The sequence below is a fragment of the Lissotriton helveticus genome, chromosome 11, assembly GCF_964261635.1.
Source record: "Lissotriton helveticus chromosome 11, aLisHel1.1, whole genome shotgun sequence".
Lineage (NCBI taxonomy): Eukaryota > Metazoa > Chordata > Amphibia > Caudata > Salamandridae > Lissotriton > Lissotriton helveticus.
Genome location: NC_136072.1, coordinates 1,007,977,486 through 1,008,002,554, shown reverse-complemented (window position 1 = coordinate 1,008,002,554; position 25,069 = coordinate 1,007,977,486). Strand labels below are relative to the sequence as shown.

General features: G+C 39.8%; 1 protein-coding gene across 2 annotated transcripts in view; it reads right to left on the bottom strand.

Moving 5' to 3' along the window:
• Nucleotides 1–25,069, bottom strand: part of SSH1 (slingshot protein phosphatase 1) — a 542,618-nt gene that overhangs the window by 5,904 nt on the left and 511,645 nt on the right. For both annotated transcript variants that reach the window (XM_078667402.1, XM_078667403.1), the window contains 2 exons: nucleotides 15,949–16,149; nucleotides 14,790–15,405 (listed from right to left, as the gene is read on the bottom strand). In XM_078667402.1, coding sequence (XP_078523528.1) covers nucleotides 14,790–15,405; nucleotides 15,949–16,149 — 817 coding nt within the window. The remainder of the gene's footprint in view (nucleotides 1–14,789; nucleotides 15,406–15,948; nucleotides 16,150–25,069) is intronic.

Below are 25,069 nucleotides of genomic sequence, written 5' to 3'. Positions count from 1 at the left end.
TTAAGCTCATCAGCTGTTCCAACCAAATTTTGCCAAGTTCTGCATTTAAGCTCCAGAGGTTGTGCTGCATTATTGTGATAATGGAGCGTACCACATCCCAAGATTTAGTGACCAAGCATGAAAACCAGACCAGAAGGTCTCCTAACCTCCTCCTGTAGTCAAAAATTGTGTCCCCAGAGGTTTCTTCAAATCTAGCCTTCTAATAAAGTTATTAGGCGAGCCTTTCTCTGTCAATTCAGATGCCTTGGCTGTTGATCAAAAGCCATCTGTTTAAAAGTTTGACTGCACTTGAAACGTCCAAAAGTTATACCAGACTCGATATATTCCAGCTGGCATGAATGATTACTCTCGTACAGCAGCAAATAAATCAATTCATGCAAAATAGAAGAGGAATTCTTAGAAAATTAAACCACATTGTGATATAGAATAAAGCAATAATAAGCTATTGGTAATAAGCTGCTACACAATTTAACAAAAACTGTAATACTTTGGGTTTGTTGTCTCAGAGCGTAAACCTGTTAAGATGGAATTGATGGTGGGAGAATCGGATTGAACTTGTAAAAAAAGGTTTCTGGGCCACGTATTCCTTCAACAATGCTATTGTTTTATTTAGTCATATTGGAAAAAATAATTCCTGATGACATAAATGATAATTTGGGTTCAACTACCCGTCACCAGTTGTGAGAAATCACCTAAGGCATTATGGTATAGCCATTTAATTAGCATTGCTAGTTTTACAAATAAGAGAAAGCCTTGCGGAAGGATGTGCAAGAGTTGGTGGAAACTAAATCTGAGGAAACTGAGAACAGAAGATATACCCTGTTGGGCATACAGACTGGAAAAGCTGCATTTTGTACATAGTACAGGTATTGGGAACCAGGTAAAACGTCCTGTACATTATTACCTAACAGGTCATGTGCCTCTTAGGGAACTCAAAAACATATGTCCATTGTTGACCCGTATGAATAAGATTTCAAATTCTAAATTAGGTATTTACCAAAAATGTTTTATGACTTGTATGGGAATCTATATACTGGAGATTATTTTTCCTCCTGGAACCCTGTGACAAGGCATTTTCACGTCTAACTTTTACAAGGTTTTTAGGGATGAACTTTCTCCAGCCTCTACTAAATACTTGCATTAAGACAGGGAAATGTGGCTCACTCAATGAAATATGCCACTGATGTGGTACTGCGAAAGTCAAATAATAATGAACCAAGGTAAAAGAATGTTAGTACAGCACCATTGCTGACCTTTAATGTTAATATTATGGCAAAGATTTATGCTATTCGTGTGACTGAAGTATCAATGTTTGAATTATCATCCTCAAACAGGCTTCGTTATAGAAGATATATTGGACATAAGACAGGTGACTGATATACTCAACTTAACAAGGAGCAGAAATCAAATAATTGCTATTGTACAGCTCGATTCTGAAAACGTTATTGATACCGGTTTCAGTCAATGACTTACTCATACTCTAAAGACTGGAAACTTACATGGGTGAGAGATGGTTTCACTTATTTGGGAACAAAAGTGGTCTGATGGGGCAACCAATTATGTTTTTCTTAAAGCAGTAATGGATAAAGCTATACTGGATGTACTGTATGGAGAATGAAAAACATTAGAATTTCTGGGCGAATTAGAATAAACATGAGTTTGATGCCCAGAGAGCTCTACAGTCTTTAAAGTACTTCTCTCCAACACTGCATGATATACATCAGAAAGCTAACATGAATATGGGACCCCCTCTATACATATATTTTAGGTCATGGAAAGAGAGGAACACAAATATGACATGCAAGAATATTCCCTCACGACCTAAATAAATTTGAAAATAACAATTTTTATACTTTAACAATTATTTTGACACAGGGTGACAGCATTAACTCATTTCATATAAAAATGTTATTTTTTATATACGAAATATTGTCATCTTTTTTTCTTTTTTTACTTTCTAATTATCACAATCATTTGATAAAACATGTAGTACTTCATTAGAACAATAAAAACCATATCCGTACCATGCAGAGAAAGAAACAAAAAGCCTATTCAAATTTTGTCAAGAAAAACCTAATACCAACTATCTCACACACCCTACATTCACTCCTTATTCTGCGTCTGAGGGATCGCAAGTTGTAACGCGAAGTTGTTACGCAAGGTCGACGCGTTTCGGTGGTGTAAAAACCACCTTCATCAGGACCTTCTAGCAGAACACTCAAATATTCATAAACGAATCATAACCACTGCATGGATGGATATCTGTAATGATAAATAACATACATATGTATCATTAATCTAATTTTTCTATCTGATGTTTAAATCGTACATTACATAATTGCTCTTACTTAAATTACCCTGTGTAAATCAACAAAAGATACTTAATCACATTTCTTATTTCATTATTTTTGTCTTTCATCGGTGATCCAGAAACTAGCAAAACAGCACATGTCATACACTGCCAAAATTGAGAAAAACAGCGTGACGTAAATTTAAAAAAAGAATAAATATAGTAAGAAAGATTGGAAAAAATTACCGAGAAACTTTTATAAAATTTGTTAACAAGACTAGTTGTCATGTAGCTTGATTTGGAGGACACATATTTTGATAGATATCCTATTGATAGTTACTAAAGATGCCATTATTCCTAATTTTAATTATCACAATTATGGTATATGTTCTTACCCTGGTGTATCTGGTGGGGTAGAATACCGCTTCAATTATAGGTTCATGTCAGAGAATTTGTTGCCTAGGAGTGTTCCTAAGTTAGATTAAATCAGGAGTATGCATAAATCAGACACATTTGTGGGCATATTGGTAACATGATTATAATTATATATTCTTGCTGGTCCTGTCGCTTACCAAAAAAATGGTCAACCCGATCATGAAATGTTATGTTATGTTATGTTATTTTAATTTGTATAGCGCTCAGATGCCGCAGCCAAGAGGCGTCCCGGCGCTATCCAGAGATGGTAGAACACAACACAGCAGAGATGACCAGAAAAGCAATGTTCAACTGAAGAGAATAAGAAGGTTTTTAGTGCCTTCCTAAAAGGGAGCAGATCTGGGATGGAACGAAGAGTAGTAGGTAAAGAATTCCAGAGAGCTGCCGCCAACACTGAAAAAGAGCGTCCACCCATTCTAGCTCTTTTAAAGCGGGGCACAATGGCGAGATTTGAGTCTGAGGATCGAAGGGCTCTGGAAGGAACATAATGTTGGATTGTCTGCAGTAGGATAGGAGGGGAGGCAGACTTAAGAATTTTAAAAGTTAAGCACAAAGCTTTAAACTTAATTCTTTGCCCAACAGGCAACCAGTGTAGGTCTCGAATAGTACAACGGGCAGAGACAAACTTCGGAAGGCCGACAAGCATCCTGGCCGCCGCGTTTTGCACCCTCTGAAGGCGGGCCAGTTCTGCCTGATTCACACCCAAAAACAGAGAGCTGGCATAGTCCAGTCTGGTAAGTACCAGTGCTTGGACTATGATCTGTCTGGTGTCCGCATCAAAAAACTTGAAGATGGGTCGGAGGCATTGCAGGGCACCAAAACATGTACCAGCTACACGTTTAGTGTGGGAGGTGAAAGAAAGTTTGTCGTCGAGCCACACCCCGAGATTTCTGACTTCAGCAACGGGGGTGGGAACAGGGCCCAATTCAGATGGCCACCATTGATCTCCCCAGAGTCCACCTTCCCTACCAAAAATAATGACCTCGGACTTAGAGGCATTAAGTTGTAGTCGGTTGTTCGCCATCCAGCCTGCCACAGCTTTAAGGGCTGACTGAAAGTTAGGGGCATCCATATTGGAATCACCATTAAGTGCCACCGCCAGCTGTGTGTCATCGGCGTATGACACCATGGTGAGACCAAAACTATGGGCTACCTCCGCCAATGGCTGAACATACAAATTAAAAAGGGTAGGACTGAGGGCCGATCCCTGCGGGACACCCTGATGAATGGGGCGAGAAGCCGAGACAAAAGGAGGTGTGGATACTTTGAAGGTTCGATCCGAAAGAAAGGATCGAAACCACTCAAGTGCCAGCTCTCCGACTCCGGCCTCCATGAGACGGTGCAGAAGGATCTGATGGGAAACCGTATCAAAGGCGGCACTTAGATCCAATAGGATCAGTGCCGCCGTCTGACCCTGGTCCAGCATCTTCCTAATGACCAAGAGCGCGGTCTCGGTGCTGTGGCCCGCACGGAACCCATTCTGGGAATTATCCAGAATATTGGATTCCTGCAGATGAGAAGATAAAATCTGATTAGCATGAGATTCTGCTAATTTTGCTAGCCAGGGAAGAAGGGAAATAGGCCGGTAGTGTTCAGATTTGGTAGGGTCAAGGGCAGGCTTTTTAAGGATTGGGATCACAGTCGCCTGCTTCCAAGCCCTGGGAACCGTGCCGGTGTTAAAGGACAGATCCATCAGACTGTGCATTGCGGGGTAGCAGCACTGGGCGAGTTCCCGAAATTGAGTAGGTCTCATAGGGTCGTCCGGGGAGCCAGATTTGACTTTTGTCGTTAAGGCTTTAAACTCCTCCATTGTGGGACTGGGAATAATAAGCAGTGGTTTAGAAACCGTAGAAGCAATGCTATTTTCCCTAATAGGGGCCTGAGAGAAAGACCTGTAAATGGCTTCTACCTTTTCCACGAAGAACGAGGCCAGATCCTCACAATGGGCCAACGAGGCTTCGAGAAAGGTAGTATTGGTCTTTTTACTAGTAAGATCATTGCATACCCTAAATATGACCTTGGTGGGATTAGTGCTGTTCTTAATCTCCTGAGAGTAGAAGGCAGCCATAGCTAAACAGATGGTAGACTCTAGTGCAGGCCCTATAAGCCGACTTAAGGTCAGCATCATATTTTTTGCGCTATGCACGTTCCGCTTTTTTGCAGGAGGATTTGAGCTGTTTAAGGGATTCATCATACCACGGACTGGAGGGACTAGATCTGGTCTTACTCCACCTGACTGGTATGAGAGTATCCAAAGATTGGTTTAACCACTCGCAGAAATTATCATAGCCAAGGGAAACTTCTATAGGGGGTTGGGGATGGTGTTTCATCAGGAGCTGATGAAAATGCTCAAGATCTAGATTTCGCCAAGGACGTTTGAGGATGTCAGGAAAATTATTTCTGTGGGGAGAGGTAGGGGTAGTGATGCGGGTTTCGATCAGGTAATGGTCGGTCCAGGCCTGGGTCTAGGTTGGAGCACTGAGATATTGGTGGTCAGATTCGTCAAAAAAGGATCTAACAGGTGTCCGCCTATGTGAGTGGGTGATTGTACCAGTTGGCTTAGTTGGAAAGCTTCAAGATCCGCCAACAGGCAGTGGACCGAGTTACTGAGTGGGACTTCCATGTGCAAATTAAGGTCGCCAATAATCGCAAAATTCACAGTTTTCATAACTAAAGAGGCGACTACTTCCGGAAGGCTGAGCCGGAAGGCACCCTCAGGACCAGGAGGCCTGTAGATTAATAATCCCGAGAAAGTAAAGTGGGGATTCACAGTGATATTAAAATGAGCGCTCTCACACCCTGCTATGGTAGTTGGTTTCCAGGCGCATAGGTAATGGGATTTTACCGCAACTGCGATGCCTCCGCCTCTAGCGTTACGATGGTGAGAGTACATGGTATAGCCCGCAGGGAGGGCTAAATTAATAACCGCCATGGATTGATCATGTAGCCAGGTTTCGGTAAAAAAGAAGATATCCGGATCATCATCAGAGATCAACGAATATACTTCTTGATGGTGACATGTTAGAGATCTGACATTGAGATGAAAGATTTTCAGGGTGGTTAGGGTAGCTCCGCCTGCAACAGGGTTAGGCTTGTGAGCACCAGGCAGTCTAGATTGGAGACTGACAATAAGCTGCGGTTTAGGAAGTTGGAATGAGCAGGTGGGACAGTGGAAAGGCCCACTAAGAGGATCCAAGGTGCCATGACGGCAATCTCTTAACTCGTGTCGCATCGAGCGCAAGCTCTCAGCAGATAACATCCTGTGAGAGCCAGAGTCCCCTGCCCTAGCCCTGCCTTAGCGCTGACGGGCGCAGACGGGCAGGACTCTGGCGAGACTCAGGCGTAGCGAAGGCGCGACCGCTACGCTAGACCGCTACGCTCCAGGCGAGCGTTAAATAGGCGAGTGGCGGTGAAAGCGCTAGCGCGCTAACCCCCAGACAAAGCAAGGGAACAGCCTTCCCAAGATGGCGGCGTCACGTCGTAGTCACGTGACCCCGAAGCCCCCGGAGCCCGGACCCGCAAAATAGCGGTGCTTAAGTTGTTTTATATGCAGTGAGGGCCAGGGGGGGTTAGCAGCAGAACAGTAAAAGCAGGGGAGAAATAGAAGAAAATAAACACAAATATAAAAATAGGATGAGTTAAAATAGCAGCGCGAGCCACAGCACAGCGCTGAGCGAGTAGAGCTCTGCAAACGCGGTGGTCACCTTCTCCAGGCTGACCCCGAGTCAAGGCTCACCTTAAATAGGCGAGTGGCGGTGAAAGCGCTAGCGCGCTAACCCCCAGACAAAGCAAGGGAACAGCCTTCCCAAGATGGCGGCGTCACGTCGTAGTCACGTGACCCCGAAGCCCCCGGAGCCCGGACCCGCAAAATAGCGGTGCTTAAGTTGTTTTATATGCAGTGAGGGCCAGAGGGGGGGTTTGCAGCAGAACAGTAAAAGCAGGGGAGAAATAAAAGAAAATAAACACAAATATAAAAATAGGATGAGTTAAAATAGCAGCGCGAGCCACAGCACAGCGCTGAGCGAGTAGAGCTCTGCAAACGCGGTGGTCACCTTCTCCAATGATTTGAAGTACGGGGATTGTCCGGAGCTGGTAGCCCTTTGTAACAGGTACAGATTACCTAAAAACGATAGCTATCCTTAATAAACAAGTGAGGGTTCTATACTTTTGTATGGTGTGACTTGAATATAAAGTATTCCTACTAACCTTTTTGTTCACTGTGGTAACCATAAGATACTTTGTGCACTAACGTCGGCTGGGTTCTATTCCACAGTCCATTTGATTTATATCCCTTATTCAATGGCAATTAACTGTGACAAAAAAATAATAATCAAAGAATCATGATGAGGGTCGAGCATCAGATTCCAATCTTAATATCACTCATAGGTCGCTCCTAAGCCACATGGCGTGTGGCTTTTAACTAATTCACAATTGCAGACTTCTGTGCGTTAAAGTTATCTCAGTTGTAACCTATCCAACTCAGCCCCACATACGACTGACTATTAAAAGTTGCTTACTCGCTACCTTCAGATTTTAAAAGGTGCTCGAGAGCTGGGGCTATACGGGTGGCTTCACTTACGTTTGTTTAATCTGACGCGTGGCGTATATCGCTCCATCCGGCACTTCCTCGTACGACCCCGTAGGCTTGAAAGAGCTCTCGTAACATCTTCCCTTAAATACAAACCCTATGGCGCCAAAAAGATTTTGTTCACGTGACCCAAATGTACACGGGCGCCATTACTAAGTGGTGTCGTTTTCGTGTTGTATATGTTAGTATTTTCTTGCGTTTTATAATGCAACCGAATCGTCTGTGCTATTTCTTATTTGTGGAACCACCCGACTCTCATCAAGTATAGCGAATTCTGTGCACTTGCCGATGCAATAGCGATGCAACAGTCACGTCCCTTACATTTCCACGAAAACATTTTTCATATGTAGGGAGCAGTCTCCACCTATTAGAGATAGCATACGTATGTGGAACGCCAAACAATATCACGGGGATTTTTGTAAAAACGCAACAGTTTCAATTCTCATGTAGTTTCATGTAATAAACAGCCTGCAAAGACTAGTTCTATGAGCGCCATTACTAAGTGGTGTTACTAACTCTTGTGCTGACTACACTTAGATGGCCATTGGAATTAACAATTAAGCTGACCGAGGCAATATTTGAAGAAGTCACAGTTAAGCCATAATAGGACCTCCTCTGGCTGGGTCTGCGAACTACGCAATATGAGGGGTTCAGTGAGTTATGAAAGGCCCCCCGACAGTGTCTGAAATGCACCATCTCAATCCCCAAGGATGCACTTATGTAAGCTCTATTTTGAGGCATGTCCCAAGTATAGATTTAAAACAAAAGATGGTATGAATTATCCCAACATGACAAAGAATCATATATGGATGATATCAATATGTACTCTGATTCGTATATTTCAATTCAGAATGTTAAACCCGGAGACTCACTCTCAACCAAATCAGGTTGGGGTAATTAACATGATATTGTCTGCAAAAGTCCGAGTTGAATAATTAGTATAAGACCAATTATTTTTTGAATAATGTATGCAGGAAAAGTTAATTCTGTCACATACCAAGAAATGTTTTCATTAAGACCTGTCCTAACGCTATCAAAGCGGAAAATCCAATAGCATTCCCGTTTTTTCCTGGTTCTTTCAAGTTGTTCTCCATTTCTGTATTGGACCTTTTCCAGAATGCACCATTTAAGTTCTGATTCTTTATGGTTAAGATCAACACAGTGTTGGGTCAAAGGTGCTGTCATCTTATTGGTCCTTACCGACGATTTATGTTCACTGAATCTCAGTCTAAACTCTCGTCCCGTTTCGCCTATATATGCTAGTCCGCATGGGCATACAATATAATAGACGACATTTTTACTTCTACAATTCGTAAACGATTTTAATGCCATAGTCATATTATTGTGCTGAAGGGTGTTACCAACAATCGCAGAGTCACAAGCATGGCAATTTCCACCATCGGTTCCAACACTGAGCCATTATCTAAATACGTAGACACCTTCTTATGTCCCCTAACACAGAAATATGAATCATTCGTAAAAGATACAGGAGACATGATAAACAAAATTGAGGGTTTAGCCTTCAACCCTTTGACTGACTTCCTAGTAACACTTGACATTGAGGCGTTGTACACCAACATTCCTCAGTGTCAGGCGTTACAGGCAGTCACCTCATTGTTGCAGAGATACCCCAACAACAGACCGGATGAATTTATCATCCAGTGTCTGGAAGTTGTCCTCCTGAATAAATATTTTGAATTTGAGGGTAATCTATTTAAGCAGATAAAGGGCACAAGTATGGGTGCATCTTGTGCACCAAGTGTGGCAAATACCTATATGGGCGAATGGGAGAGAAAAAACATCTACAATACGAATGCCCCTTTCTTTGAGAACGTCTCCGTATGGAGACGGTTCATTGATTATATTTTTTTTATTTGGCAGGGAGAAATGACACTACTAGAAGACTTCATTCTTTGGCTCAATGCCAGTGATAACAATTTAAAATTCACATCGAACTTCAGTCGCGAAAGAGTCGAATACCTAGATATCGCAATTGAAGGGAGAGATGGAGAGTTAAAAGTAAGTCTTTATCGCAAACCTACTGCAAAAAATACCATCCTCCAATTTGGTAGTTTTCATCCCCACTGTCAGAAGGATTCAATTCCATTTGGGGAATTTCTTCGCATTCGGCGAAATTGTACATCTCTGATTGATTATGACACACATAGCGCATCTCTGCGAGAACGACTAATTGAAAGGGGTTATCCCCATCGCCTAGTTCGCCAAGCCTTTAAAAGGGCGAAGTATTATGACAGAGACGCTTTGCTGAAACATAAAAGAAATAAAACTCAAGATAAGATCACATGTGTAATAAATCACTCCACACTAAATTACAAAATCAAGAACATAATCAACAAGAATTGGAGAATCCTTGAAGTTGAGAATTAAACCGTCTTGGAGAAACCTTTAGTAGCATTTAGGCGTAATAGAAATCTCAGGGACCGGCTGGTCCATACAAGGCATAAAATTCAATCTCAAGAGAAACAAACAACCTTGACTGACGGCGATACCATTTGTGGCAATCACAGATGTGGCAATTGCCATGCTTGTGACTCTGCGATTGTTGGTAACACCTTTCAGCACAATAATATGACTATGGCATTAAAATCGTTTACAAATTGTAGAAGTAAAAATGTCGTCTATTATATTGTATGCCCATGCGGACTAGCATATATTGGCGAAACGGGACGAGAGTTTAGACTGAGATTCAGTGAACATAAATCGTCGGTAAGGACCAATAAGATGACAGCACCTTTGACCCAACACTGTGTTGATCTTAACCATAAAGAATCAGAACTTAAATGGTGCATTCTGGAAAAGGTCCAATACAGAAATGGAGAACAACTTGAAAGAACCAGGAAAAAACGGGAATGCTATTGGATTTTCCGCTTTGATAGCGTTAGGACAGGTCTTAAGGAAAACATTTCTTGGTATGTGACAGAATAAACTTTTCCTGCATACATTATTCAAAAAAGAATTGGTCTTATACTAATTATTCAACTCGGACTTTTGCAGACAATATCATGTTAATTACCCCAACCTGATTTGGTTGAGAGTGAGTCTCCGGGTTTAACATTCTGAATTGAAATATACGAATCAGAGTACATATTGATATCATCCATATATGATTCTTTGTCATGTTGGGATAATTCATACCATCTTTTGTTTTAAATCCATACTTGGGAAATGCCTCAAAATAGAGCTTACATAAGTGCATCCTTGGGGATTGAGATGGTGCATTTCAGACACTGTCGGGGGGCCTTTCATAACTCACTGAACCCCTCATATTGCGTAGTTCACAGAGCCAGCCAGAGGAGGTCCTATTATGGCTTAACTGTGACTTCTTCAAATATTGCCTCGGTCAGCTTAATTGTTAATTCCAATGGCCATCTAAGTGTAGTCAGCACAAGAGTTAGTAACACCACTTAGTAATGGTGCTCATAGAACTAGTCTTTGCAGGCTGTTTATTACATGAAACTACATGAGAATTTAAACTGTTGCGTTTTTACAAAAATCCCTGTGATATTGTTTGGCGTTCCACATACGTATGCTATCTCTAATAGGTGGAGACTGCTCCCTACATATGAAAAATGTTTTCGTGGAAATGTAAGGGACGTGACTGTTGCATCGCTATTGCATCGGCAAGTGCACAGAATTCGCTATACTTGATGAGAGTCGGGTGGTTCCACAAATAAGAAATAGCACAGACGATTCGGTTGCATTATAAAACGCAAGAAAATACTAACATATACAACACGAAAATGACACCACTTAGTAATGGCGCCCGTGTACATTTGGGTCACGTGAACAAAATCTTTTTGGCGCCATAGGGTTTGTATTTAAGGGAAGATGTTACGAGAGCTCTTTCAAGCCTACGGGGTCGTACGAGGAAGTGCCGGATGGAGCGATATACGCCGCGCGTCAGATTAAACAAAAGTAAGTGAAGCCACCCGTATAGCCCCAGCTCTCGAGCACCTTTTAAAATCTGAAGGTAGCGAGTAAGCAACTTTTAATAGTCAGTCGTATGTGGGGCTGAGTTGGATAGGTTACAACTGAGATAACTTTAACGCACAGAAGTCTGCAATTGTGAATTAGTTAAAAGCCACAGGCCATGTGGCTTAGGAGTGACCTATGAGTGATATTAAGATTGGAATCTGATGCTCGACCCTCATCATGATTCTTTGATTATTATTTTTTTGTCACAGTTAATTGCCATTGAATAAGGGATCTAAATCAAATGGACTGTGGAATAGAACCCAGCCGACGTTAGTGCACAAAGTATCTTATGGTTACCACAGTGAACAAAAAGGTTAGTAGGAATACTTTATATTCAAGTCACACCATACAAAAGTATAGAACCCTCACTTGTTTATTAAGGATAGCTATCGTTTTTAGGTAATCTGTACCTGTTACAAAGGGCTACCAGCTCCGGACAATCCCCGTACTTCAAATCATTTCATGATCGGGTTGACCATTTTTTTGGTAAGCGACAGGACCAGCAAGAATATATAATTATAATCATGTTACCAATATGCCCACAAATGTGTCGGATTTATGCATACTCCTGATTTAATCTAACTTAGGAACACTCCTAGGCAACAAATTCTCTGAGATGAACCTATAATTGAAGCGGTATTCTACCCCACCAGATACACCAGGGTAAGAACATATACCATAATTGTGATAATTAAAATTAGGAATAATGGCATCTTTAGTAACTATCAATAGGATATCTATCAAAATATGTGTCCTCCAAATCAAGCTACATGACAACTAGTCTTGTTAACAAATTTTATAAAGTTTCTCGGTAATTTTTTCCAATCTTTCTTACTATATTTATTCTTTATTTAAATTTACATCACACTGTTTTTCTCAATTTTGGCAGTGTATGACATGTGCTGTTTTGCTAGTTTCTGGATCACCGATGAAAGACAAAAATAATGAAATAAGAAATGTGATTAAGTATCTTTTGTTGATTTACACAGGGTAATTTAAGTAAGAGCAATTATGTAATGTACGATGTAAACATCAGATAGAAAAATTAGATTAATGATACATATGTATGTTATTTATCATTACAGATATCCATCCATGCAGTGGTTATGATTAGTTTATGAATATTTGAGTGTTCTGCTAGAAGGTCCTGAGGAAGGTGGTTTTTACACCATCGAAACGCGTCACCCTTGCGTAACAACTTCGCGTTACAACTTGCGATCCCTCAGACGCATAATAAGGAGTGAATGTAGGGTGTGTGAGATAGTTGCTATTAGGTTTTTCTTGACAAAATTTGAATAGGCTTTTTGTTTCTTTCTCTGCATTGTACGGATATGGTTTTTATTGTTCTAATGAAGTACTACATGTTTTATCAAATGATTGTGATAATTAGAAAGTAAAAGAAGAAAAAAAAAAAGATGAAAATATTTCGTATATAAAAAATAATAAAGAATGTATATGAAATGAGTTAATGCTGTCACCCTGTGTCAAAATAATTGTTAAAGTAAAAAATTGTTATTTTCAAATGTATTTAGGTCGTGAGGGAATATTCTTGCATGTCATACATCAGAAAGCTTTCTTTGTAGTTTTCTTCTCATTTCTGTTTTCAAGACTTTGGACATGCGAATTCTGGATGTTCAATATACTGAGAGGGTGCCTGTACATCATTGTTATTTCTCTTGTTTATTTGGTTTGCTAATAATGGGGGGCTTTAATACTCCGATTGTAACTACCACAGTTACTACAACAGTTGCAATCTTACAACAGATTTTAGTTCCTAGACATGATCGACATGTAGACAGATGTCTATGAGGATATGCGAGACCCTTCATTGTTATTTACAAAAAATTAAGGTGGAGAAATTGGATCGGTGTGGGGAATCTACCTTTCAATGTTGTCTGGTTTCAGATTCACAAGCGTTTCTGTTTTTTTCGTAGATCTTATTATAATCATATGGCAGAGAAATTCTTGATAATTGAGCTAATACATTAATTATAGGATAGAAATAAAAATGTCAACAGACTATATGCATAACTTACTAACCTGTGCCTTATCGGTAAAGGAATTTAATACCTAACATTGGTTGTATCGTAGTATCGTCTTTAATAGAAAAAATCAAAAAGTCAAGGTCGGATACATTTTACAAATTTATTTCAGATTATTTATAGTTATTTTCTGGAATGCAACAGTGGAAAATGAAACTAAATCTGAAGCAATTTCAAGTTCGAGTTAGATCTCATTCTGTAAAACTAAAAAACGTTTTGTTGATAAAATACTGTCTACCTAAGTCCAAACAAGACTTTCACAGAACGCTGCAAAAAATACCAGAGCTAGCTCCCCCTAAAGAGAGATGTGCTATTCAAAAGTGAAAGCAAGCATATTAAGGAAAATATAAAAATATATTTTATTGCTTGGTAGATTTATATCCCAGAGGGATCATATTTGTCAAAATGTATCAGACTACAAGGTCAAAAATGTTTTGTAGGTGCACAGCCACAGTCCTCTTTACCCTTCAAGCCTCACAGAGGCCTCTGGTTATCACTGGTGGATTTCCTTTGGAATAATATTTGAATATATGTGCACTACGCTATCTTTAGATTTCAATAGAGTTATCATAAAAGTAAACATGAATATTAAAATATTGCTTTCATCCCTTTTACGTTGATGGGCCTTCTCTTATTTTGTATTTATTAATATGCTCTGGTTTTTATGAACACTTCAAACCAAGTCTCCAGCTTCTCTTTAATGTCAGTCAAAAGTACTGCACAACTTTTATAAACCCTAACATTAAAGTCATATACAATGCATAATGACTGAACATTGTCAAAATTATATTCTGAGTCCCAAATAAACCAAGTCACAAATGCTATGTGAGTTTCAATGTTTTGTACATTTGTGTGGCAGGTGAGGGCAACAAAAGAATTTTCAAAATGAACAAAACATATTCATTAACATTATTACAATGTGTTACATGTGCCCGATAGAAGAACATGTAACTTTAAGGCATTGCTAAATAAATGCTGACAGTACTTGTCCTGCACTAATCTTGTCTAACGTTGAGTTTATCAACTAGAGAGTTTGTCTAGGAACACAGTAGTCGTTTTATAACAAAATTCAACCAGGAGGCCAAAAGAATAACACTAATCACACTATTCACTCAGGAACTCATTTCGGATGGACAGTTAAACCTCTGTAAGAATGCCGAAGCAGTATTTATGATACCGCCACCGGCAACAATGTTATTACCACATATTTTGCACTTTATACAGACATATGAGAAGTAATTTGCAGAAAAACCATTTTCTGTGAGTTTTTATATTCATTTCGGCAGTTACCACAAACTAAAAGCTAGTGATAAAATGAAATATTTTCTGTGTTGTGATGCAGTATTACCACATTTGCAAGGTGTGAACATGCATTGCTCCAAATCAGTCTAAAAGAGCACGTGTGTTGTAGCTAAATAACTGCAAAAACCTGACATACCTCAAAATCTTCAGGATAACTCCTTTTACTATTGTTGTTATTTGCATTTTCTGTGTTAAGTTGGTTTTGATCATTACCATCCGAAATGTTTGTTTGGGCTTTTTTTGGACTTTCTTGTTTGCTTGTAGCATTTTCTGGGTTTAAATTAAAGTCTATGCTTTTAGAGTCAGAATTATTCTGAAAGTCTAATTGTTTTCTTACGTCTTTGTCACTAAAGTCAATCTTCCCAGCTAAGGATTCCAGTTTTAGGTTGGGGTTGATTTTCCCTTTGACACCATAGGATATGATGGTATTTTTGTCTACAGATGATTCATCGTCCAACATTGCATCTCTCTCTAGCTCCTCAATCAGCATTGTTCCATCTTGTCCTGTATTTTCCAGATGAGACTCAGCAAGAGATCTAAAGTTACAGCTAACCTCCGGCGCTGCAAGATTGTCTTTACTGTGTGATTTCGAGCAATGATATCCTGCATCCATATTGCATGCATCACACTGACCGTGCTCGGATGCTGCATCCATGTTTTCAGACTGAAATGTATTTGGCATTGTGGTGTCATTTTCACTGGTTCCCATGTTACATTCTCTCTGTTTCCACAGCTTGTTATGTCGTTGCTTGCTGTTGGAAGAGGACATCAACATTAATGTTCATGAAATCTCATAGAAGAGCTTAAACAATAAATTCTCTTTTAATATACCACTTGAAGATAGAATATGATGGCACATATTAATCACATCTTCTCCCAGTTTCCCATTTTCCTAGTTCTCTAAATATGGCTAACTATGGATGCCCTCTAAAGTGACCTACATGCATGTGAGCAGGAAGGGTGTAGAGGGTCTGAGAAAGGGGAACAGAAGAACATTTGAAATCAGTTTTTGTATTTCAAGAAAGGAATGCATAAAAAGGGGGATGACTGTCTGCATCATGCAACATCTGTAGTTATGTGCATTATAAACAAAGGTAATTTATTTAAGTGGAGAAGAGCAATAATTTAAGTTCAACATTCTTTTTGTACGCCTTTACCACAATCTTACTTTCAGAATTGAGCAAACTTGTGTTTTTGTTTTGAATGCCACTAACTGTTAAGCCATTTGCAAGCCAATAATAACTACAGCAAACAGATTAGGATGTTTTTACTTTGCAGAAAAATGTTTGCCTTACCTTGCATCTAAAATACCTTCATATTCAGATAGCTGCCTCATGAATCCAGCATTTGGTCTTGTAATGCTACGTTTCTGCTTCACATAATTATATGCTTTCTCCAAGGACCAATCAAATTCCTTCATTGCATAGGCTATGACAGTTGATGCGGAGCGACTGACACCCATTTTGCAATGCACTAAACATTTGGAGTGGTTTTTCCTGTAAAACAGACATTGATAATAACCTCTTAATACATCACTTTAAATATTTAGCAATCTGCAGAAAGATAAACTTTCAAACAAAAAGAAAAGAGATTGAAAGTGTAATGTTACTCATTAATATCTTGTGCACGCTTAGTGGAGTAGCCTCCTTTACGTTTACAGCATCAGGAATGTTGTTACTGAAATGATATTGAGGAAGTTTTAAAAGGTAAGCTCTGTGTCCCCTAGACAGGCATACTGTAATTACTTATAGGTTGTTGTGCACCACCTCTAGGTTATATGTTAACGTGATATTTCAGCCCATGCTATGGATATATCACTTCAGTGTGGGCATGATATAGGCATATTATTTAAAAACACGCCAAGGTTTGAAAGACTCCCTGAATTAGGATTTGCGTTCAATGTACCTGAAACAGTCACTGCATTCTATGTACATGGGGCCAGAGAGTTACAATATTCAACACTGGAGCTGACCTTCCTCGCTTATGACACTTTAAAAGAAGGGCTTCAGTTGCTCAATAATCTTGAAATAATATAATGCAAATCCTAAGCAGCTTTTCCTATGTTCCTAAATATGATTTTTTCATTAGGTTAGTACTTTTTTATCCAAATGAGAGTGAAATGCGAATTGAAATTTTCTTAATCTGTTACCCTGTTCTCTTTTCAGCAAGCAAATTTAAGCAGAGCTGTGTGGACAGAATATAATTAGGACAACTTTCAAATCAAGATGGTAATATTTAGCCAAGCTTTACATTAAAAGCAAACATGAGCGTAACAGAACTTAGGATTCACTCAAATTAATCCACTGAGTAACACCTACAGAAATTGAGTCTCATGACACCAAAAAGACCTTGATGTGGACATGCTTTTGAAGTGCTTCAGATGCCTCCTCACCTCTGGAGTAAGCAGACGTCTATATAATACAGAAGTCAATTCCAGTTCTTTCCAGTAAGAGAGCCTTCTAAAAAAAGAGGGTATTTGCTGCAAGCTACAAGCAGTAGTAATATCACTGTAAAATCTTAAAGCTCTCACAAACTAAGACCAAGGCGAGTTTTTTTCAATCCAAATGAAGTAGACTGCAGAATGAAAACAAAGAATGATCCAATCGGTGATCCAATACTTGATCCTGAATTCGGAAATGACCTACGTACATTAACAAAGATGTATGCGAACCAGAACACGAGGCAGCAATGCTGCTTCCAGTATTAAATGGAAATGGATTTGAATTGCAGCATAAATGAGCATAACCAACTTGCCTTTACACAAGAAGCAGAAATAGTCTGTGATGTAGTGAATGTCCTGGCACATCAGGCATTAAAAAGGATATCTTCCAAATCAGCTCACTGAAGGCAAGTAGATGACAGTTGCAAAATAATGTTCATACCCTATTGGTAATGAATATCTGAACAGATTTCAAATGAGAAAAGAGTGAAAAGTCAGGACACGTCAAGTTGCTTGGTGCACCTTGTATAAAGTGGAACTGAGTTGTCTCATACATGCAGTTTTTTTAAAAGCTTTTGAAATATGCATATGGATGGACATCACATTATTCTCTGAAATCCAACCATGTCTACCCTGGAATCACGCATCACAAAATTTACAGTGTTCATAGTTTTGTGTTGGGCCTTGGTGAAACGGTATGCTTTAATACAGCACCAGGGACCTCTTGTGCATATCCCACTTAGAAGCAGTGCAGCAAGCCTTTGTCTGCTGCCGCACTACACTAATTATACCAGACTATGGCACAGTGTCTTCTGGTTCAAAAACACAGGCTTCTATTTCCAATAAGGAGCCATGACAACTGAAGAAAAGGTAGATAGCATGGAGGGCTCTGCTCACAGAATTCAGGAGCAATGGCAGTCTTCCTCTGAAAACGTATTATCCCATTTGGCTTAACAGGCTAGCAAGTTTACTCCGGCATACTGCTTCATTGTTTATGCTGCATCTTCTCCTACTCTCTACGTGGACAGTTTTGTCATACTGGCCTGGGACTATGCCAGTGGATCTTCTAAACAATTATTCCTGAATTCTATTTAATGGCTGGAGGAAAGGATTATGCTTTCCCTCCGTTACTTCATTCTCCAGTAGCCACTGTAATGGAAATAAAACACTACTACATTTCCCATCACCCTCAGAGAAAAAACAATTAGTCCATAACAGCCAATCACAATCTATGTCAACGTATGTATTATCTCTTCCTCTTTCCTCACTGCTCAAGAAGAAAATAAATAGTCTTTCTCCTCTGCCAAATATTCTCCCTTATAGTTTTTTGTGGACATTGATTAATTTGAAAGTAATGGGCACATTTTTTTGCCACTACTTTGTTTTGTGTACAACAGCGCAATACCATTTTTTTGTCAGCAGCAAACGTGGACATCAAGTGGGAGCAAAGTGGTCCATCAGCAGCTAGGCAATTAAATGACCCAAGGTACTATGAACCCTTAGGGGGAAACCCACTTGGACCCCTGAAAATCTGTATAAATGACAGACTCAAGAAATGGTATGACCTAACGTTACTGGATGTGGATGAATTTAACTATATGACAATATCTACACCAAGAGCTCCCTGCTTATACACCTTACCAAAGGTTCATAAAAATAGAGATAACCCACCTTGGAGACCCATTATCTCAGGGATTGGTGGCCCGACTGAAAGGTTTTCAGAGTATATTGATATATTTTTGAGACCGTACGTTCAAAGTTTGCCCTCACATATTCAAGACACAAAACATGTACTTAATATTATGTCAGATGTCAAGTGGGAGGATGGTATGTATTTAGTCACATTGGATGTGGTCTCACTATATTCGAATATAGAGCACCACTTGGGATTTGCAGCTGTAGATACCTTCCTAAACAAGAGACCTGCAGAACTACTGGAGCATACAAGGATGTTGCTTGAGATGACAGAGATTGTGCTTAAAAATAATGTTTTTGTATTTAATCGGAATTGGTACAAGCAATGCCTTGGGATCGCGATGGGTTCCAGATTCGCTCCGTCTTTTGCCAACCTCTTTATGGGGTGGTTTGAGGCGGAGTGGATCTGGGGCAGTCGCGGCCGCAAATGGGTCGAATATATACAATACTGGGGTCGGTTTATAGACGACTGCCTGATGATCTGGACTGGGACCCTTGATCAACTGAATGGTTTCTTTGAATATTTAAACGACAATGATGTAAACCTACGATTTACTACACAATTTGATAAGATGAAGATTACTTTTTTAGACGTAGAGCTTTACATCCAGGATATGAGATTATGTTCGAGAATGTACCGAAAAGAAACAAGTTGCAATTCAATCTTACATGCAACAAGCTGTCACCCTAATTGCCAGATTAAATCGATACCCTACGGGGAGATGGTTAGAGCCAGGAGGAACTGTTCTGAGGACGTGGATTTCCACAAGAATATTCATGACATGGCAAGGAGATTTGAGGCTAGAGGTTATGAGATGGATGTGACAGACAAGGCCAGGAGGCGGGCATGTGTACTCAAACGGTCACAGACTCTTATATCGAAAAATAATGTTTATAAAAGAGACCAAAAGGTCCGCTTGGTAACACATTATAATTAACCCTGGGCTGGCAACTTCGCTACGCCCACGAAGTGGGTGTAGTGTCGCCTACTTCGCCCTTTGCAAAGTAGGCAAAGTAGGCAACACTATGCCCATTCCTTGGGCGTAGCGAAGTTGCCCGCCACCCGCCTCCCTCCTCTCTCGCGAGAAATGCGCATGCGTGGCCGCCTGCGCATGCGCATTGGTTAGAAGATGGCGCCGTGAACGAGCAGAGGGAGCCCCGGGACGCCGCGGACAAGGTAAGTGTATTTTATTTATTATATGGGCCCATTTAATTCAATTTAGCTATGTAGGGGAGGGGGGCATGCAGCGCGTAGTGGGGCTACGCGAAGTGCGCAGGTGGGCGTAGTTTCTCGCCCACTTTGCGTAGCTTCGCGTAGCCCCACTACGCACACTACGCCCACCCTTAATTATAATATTGAATCCAACAAGTTATATTTTATTATTAACAGACATTGGCATCTGCTTAAAGCGGATAAAGACTCGATACCATATATTAGTGAGAGACCTTCAATTACCATTAAGAAGGGTAAAACTTTGGCTAATAACTTGAGCCCAAGTTACCCGGTTAAAACTAAGAGTATTTGGCTACCGAGTAAGACAAGAGGATTCCACAAATGTGGACGTTGTAACTCATGCAGATGGGCCAAGAAAAAAGTACAGAGTTTCAGCTATAATGGATCAGAGACATATCAGATTGACACCTTTATAAATTGTGAAACCAGTTTTGTGGTACATGTAATAGCATGTACATGCGGACAAATTTATGTAGGCAGCACAATTAGAAGGTTGAGAGACAGAATGATGGAGCACTTCCGAGCCTGGAAGAATGGAGACACAAGGTACCCCATTGCTGCACACTGCATACAAAATAGTGAGATGAAACATGAACACCAATTTAGTTATCATGGAATTGAACAGGTGTCACAGGACCCCAGGGGGGGAAATAGACTACTGAAACTCAGGCGTAAAGAAGTTATTTGGATTATGAAGCTCAAAGCGGTAGAAAGGGGCCTTAACATTGATAATGAATATCAATTTTTTCTGGGACAGGAATGAGAGACATATGTATGAACTAGTATGAGTATACAACTAAAGGTATTGGATGTGCCATGGGATATGTAGAAGATATATGTATACTATGTAAGAAGCTGGGAACTGATGTGGTGAGAGTATAAACCAGTGATGCAATGTATTGTGCTATAAGAACCTTGTCTTTTCGATTTGGATATTTAGTATATCACATTATGACTTGTATCATTATTGAAAAATAGGTATCAGGGTAACAGATTACCATTGGTAACAGGCATATGAATATGTTAAGTTTGCTGATTAGTCAAGCTATGTAGAATATCCATGTCATGTATAAATGAATGTGTCCTTGAAAGTTTGGAAATGCATTAATAGAGAATTGTATTATGATTGTGACTCATGGAAACAGGCATGCACAGGCACCCTTCAATTTTCTCACTCTCCTTTTACCCAACGACTAATACAGATAATCATACCCCTAATTATTTAGATCATTAGATTATGAGTAATTTGGATATGGGTGTATGCGCATTGATCACCCTCCTATGCATGGTATATGTAACCCAATTATGGAAAATCTAGTAAAGGGCATTCATGTAGATGGAGACTGTGTAATATAGGCTAATGTTGGCCATGATAGATAGAACTCGATCATAAACGCTATTGGCTACTAGCATATACTGCAAACTGTGTGTATTAGAAGACGGAGTATAGCGTTATGATTGGTTAGAATACGAGGTGTGACAATAATTTTTGAAACTGAAGGCGTATGAGAATAAATTGGTTTCCGGTAGGAATATTAGCTTATCTAGTACAAATATCGAAGAGGGACGAAATACGCCTAGATGTTACTTTTATGGAGACGTATTGACACACTACAATATGGCGCCCGTTATTGTCAAGGATAAATAGACATTACAAGATGGCGCGGTAGTAGAACGCCGAACGGAGCAGTAAGGATAGTTGCTGCCCGGAGTTAGGTACGTGTAACAGAACGTATCTTTGGTTTTCTATCAGATGTGATATCCTGATCAGTCCTAGACATGCCCATTCTCATTTTTGCCTTCTGATATTTAACTTTAGGGAATCGCAGATATAGCGGTGGAGGTCTGGAAAATCTTTCGAAGACAGATTTGGTGAGCACACGATATAGAGGCTTTGTGATGTAGTTGGCAGAATAAATGCAGATTTCTTAGACTTATTTACTCTATGTCGTTACAGGGATAACATTAGTAATAGTACGGGAGAATAGACCTCCATATCGAAGTTGGCTTTTGCCGATGGTAAGTGCTAGCAGCATCTATACGGTAATGAGTTAGTAAAGAGCGGACAAGGGCTTATACTATCTTACTGTTATTTTAGATAGGAGGAACAGAATATAACGATAGGTGGGGGTCCGAATAACCTTGGAAACAGTTATAAGGTGAGCAGTGGGCCTTAATGGAATTATATGTTCAAGTATGAGAATAATTAATTTAGAATTGTGCATTATGTTTTAGGAGCACTATTGCCGTAGATATATATGAGAGATTGAGGACCCCTTAATGCAAGTAGTTATTTGCCGTTGGTGAGTGCTAACAATTTACACGTATGGTATTTGAATTGGAAAGAATAGGTAACTGTTGACAATAATAGAAGTTACTTATCATTGCAGTGGTGGTGATTACAAGTGTATATATGAAGACAGGAGGACATTTATTTTGAATAAAGACCAACACTTAGATGGTGAGTGTAATTTGAATATTCTGATAAGAAATATTACCGGCGATGAATATAACAGAACCGGTAATGCGATTATATTTGTTTTCAGCGAAACTGCTAGTGGAGAATAGTAAAAGAACAAGAAGAAGTGCTGATGCAAATATAATCAACAAAGGACATTAGAAGCTAATTATAAGGTAATTTGGAGATGTTAATATCGAATAAGGTACGGACATGAACTGTGGGGAGGTGAGAACATCTGTGAGGGACTCTGTATATAGAATTTAATTAGTGGATTACCTATGGGTATTTAGGATGTGAAAGAGGAGTGGCGATGAAAGCACAGAATTAATTTTGATTTTCTCTCTTAGATTGGATATAAGGATCGAGTTTGTGGATGTTATTGATTTTGAGAAATCTTTGGATATTTAGGTGAATGTCTTACTTAACTGCATAGAATTAGGTGCTTTTTACTCCCTTCCTCTTTAATGGGACTACAAAAACTTTATTCACATACTATGGGTGAAAATTCAAACTGGAGTGGCAAAACTATCTTCCATCTTTTTTCTATATAGACCTATACACTGTGCAGAGCTCTGACCCAATGCTGTGGGTGATTGGTACCCTATTCACCTCTAAATGTATGCCATACGTAGATCGTATAATAATTTTGGGTACTGTTTATTCGGTTGCAGCCCTGAGGAAGTCAATGTGTTGTATTGATGCACGACGAAACACGTGTTGGCTGATGTACCATCAACATTGAATATCAGAAGATTTAATAAATATGGAAGAATTGTGAAACCTTGATTGGAGAAGATTTGGACTATAATTTTTCTGAGGACCAATTCAAGTGACACTTGCCAGAGAATTTGTGCTAAAACATAGTGTAAACTGATATTAGAGTGCTAAGGGGGTATTGTTTAGTTTTTTCTGCATTTGTGAGAGAAGGAGTACTTCATTGACTTTCTCTCTCCAAAGGGTTCTGTACGAGTGGCACGTCTAGTAAAGAGGAGATGCCCACATGCTTCAGAACTTTGTAGCAGTATACTTTGAATCATGCTATCACGAACCAGCAAAATTCTGATTTTGATCCCTGCACCATATACTGTGGGCACTATAGGTGTAGTGTATTACAGCTTGTAGATAAATGTCCCAGTCTGAGGTCGACTGTTCCCTTAAGGGACCTTTCTGGGACACTACACAGGCATAGAAGTGTCAATATATTTATATAAAGTATTATACAGGGTGAAAATAGTCATATTGATTACACTCTGTGCACTATGTATCATGAGACTTCAGGATGCTGGTGTCCCATGGTAGTCAACTTACCCTCAGAGAACACATTGCTTATCTTGCATGGGTGTTATATCCCTAAAGTCTACAATTCTTATACCCATTCTGCAGAGAGGTATGCAGGATTATTTTCAAGAGGAGGTCAAGGAATTCATCCCTTGGGATAACAATATTTGCATGGACACCTCTATACCTAGGGTGGGGGACAGTGGCCTGGGCCCCTTTGGGAAGAAAATATTGGCTTGGGGTACATTTATTCTCAAAACCCTTCATCTGAGGGAAGAGCTGTTACCAGCTGGTGGGACTCGTGAACCCTGAAACCCAGAGACTCCCACCAAGGCTAAGGACAAACGTAAGCAGGAGGAGCATAAGAAAGATGAAGCCGTTGATCGATTCAAAGAGGCTTTCCTAGCCTGGTCCAAAAGTACACAGGAAGGTGAGGTATGCAGGGACTGATCTAATTCCGATGCCTTCAACAACAATGCTGCAAAGAATTTAGGCTTAGCCCGGTCCCTACTTCAGCCTCAGATGGTAATGGTGATGAAGAAGAATCTTTGGGAAATCAGATGATGTGTATGACACTGGCAGAAAAAGGCATTCAAATACAACTATTGAGAGACACATGTTAGAGGCACAAGGGCAAACTCTTTTAATTACTCCTGAACCTATTAAAAGTATCATCAACCTACTATAGTGGATCATGTGCATCTGCCTCAGTTCCACCTAACTGCATGCTTTTCAAACTGCCAGTCATTACCCCACCATTCCCATGCAATTCCCCTATTTTTGGGCACAGAAAAACTGGATATCACTTTACTTAACTAAGATTTGGTTGAGAAATTCACCTGCTCCAAACATCAATATAGCAGTTACCCCAGGATATAACTTTATCAAAAAAGATAGACAAGACTGCATGGGCGGCTGGTTAGCAGCAATTTACAACTCACACCTCCAGATCAAGTTAATGTAAACTCCATACTTTGAGTTGGTGGTAGTGCCTCCATAATACTGTCTTCCAGGTTGTTGGTCTGAATTTAATTTCCTTACTTGCTGATTTTATTGCACCATATGCGATAGTCATCGAATTGTTGCTTACTAGTAGATTACAATATTTGGTTTGATGCACCATACAGGAGTAGCACGAGAGCCCTGTTTAACTCTCTAATAGCTTAGAATTTGAAACAACTTTTACCTAGTCATTTTCATTATAAAGTACATGTAACTGATGTATTCTTCACCGTAACATCATAATTAAGGTTAGTGAACCTACAGGACCTACCATGGCCCAATCATCTTGAAATCCTATCAGGATCC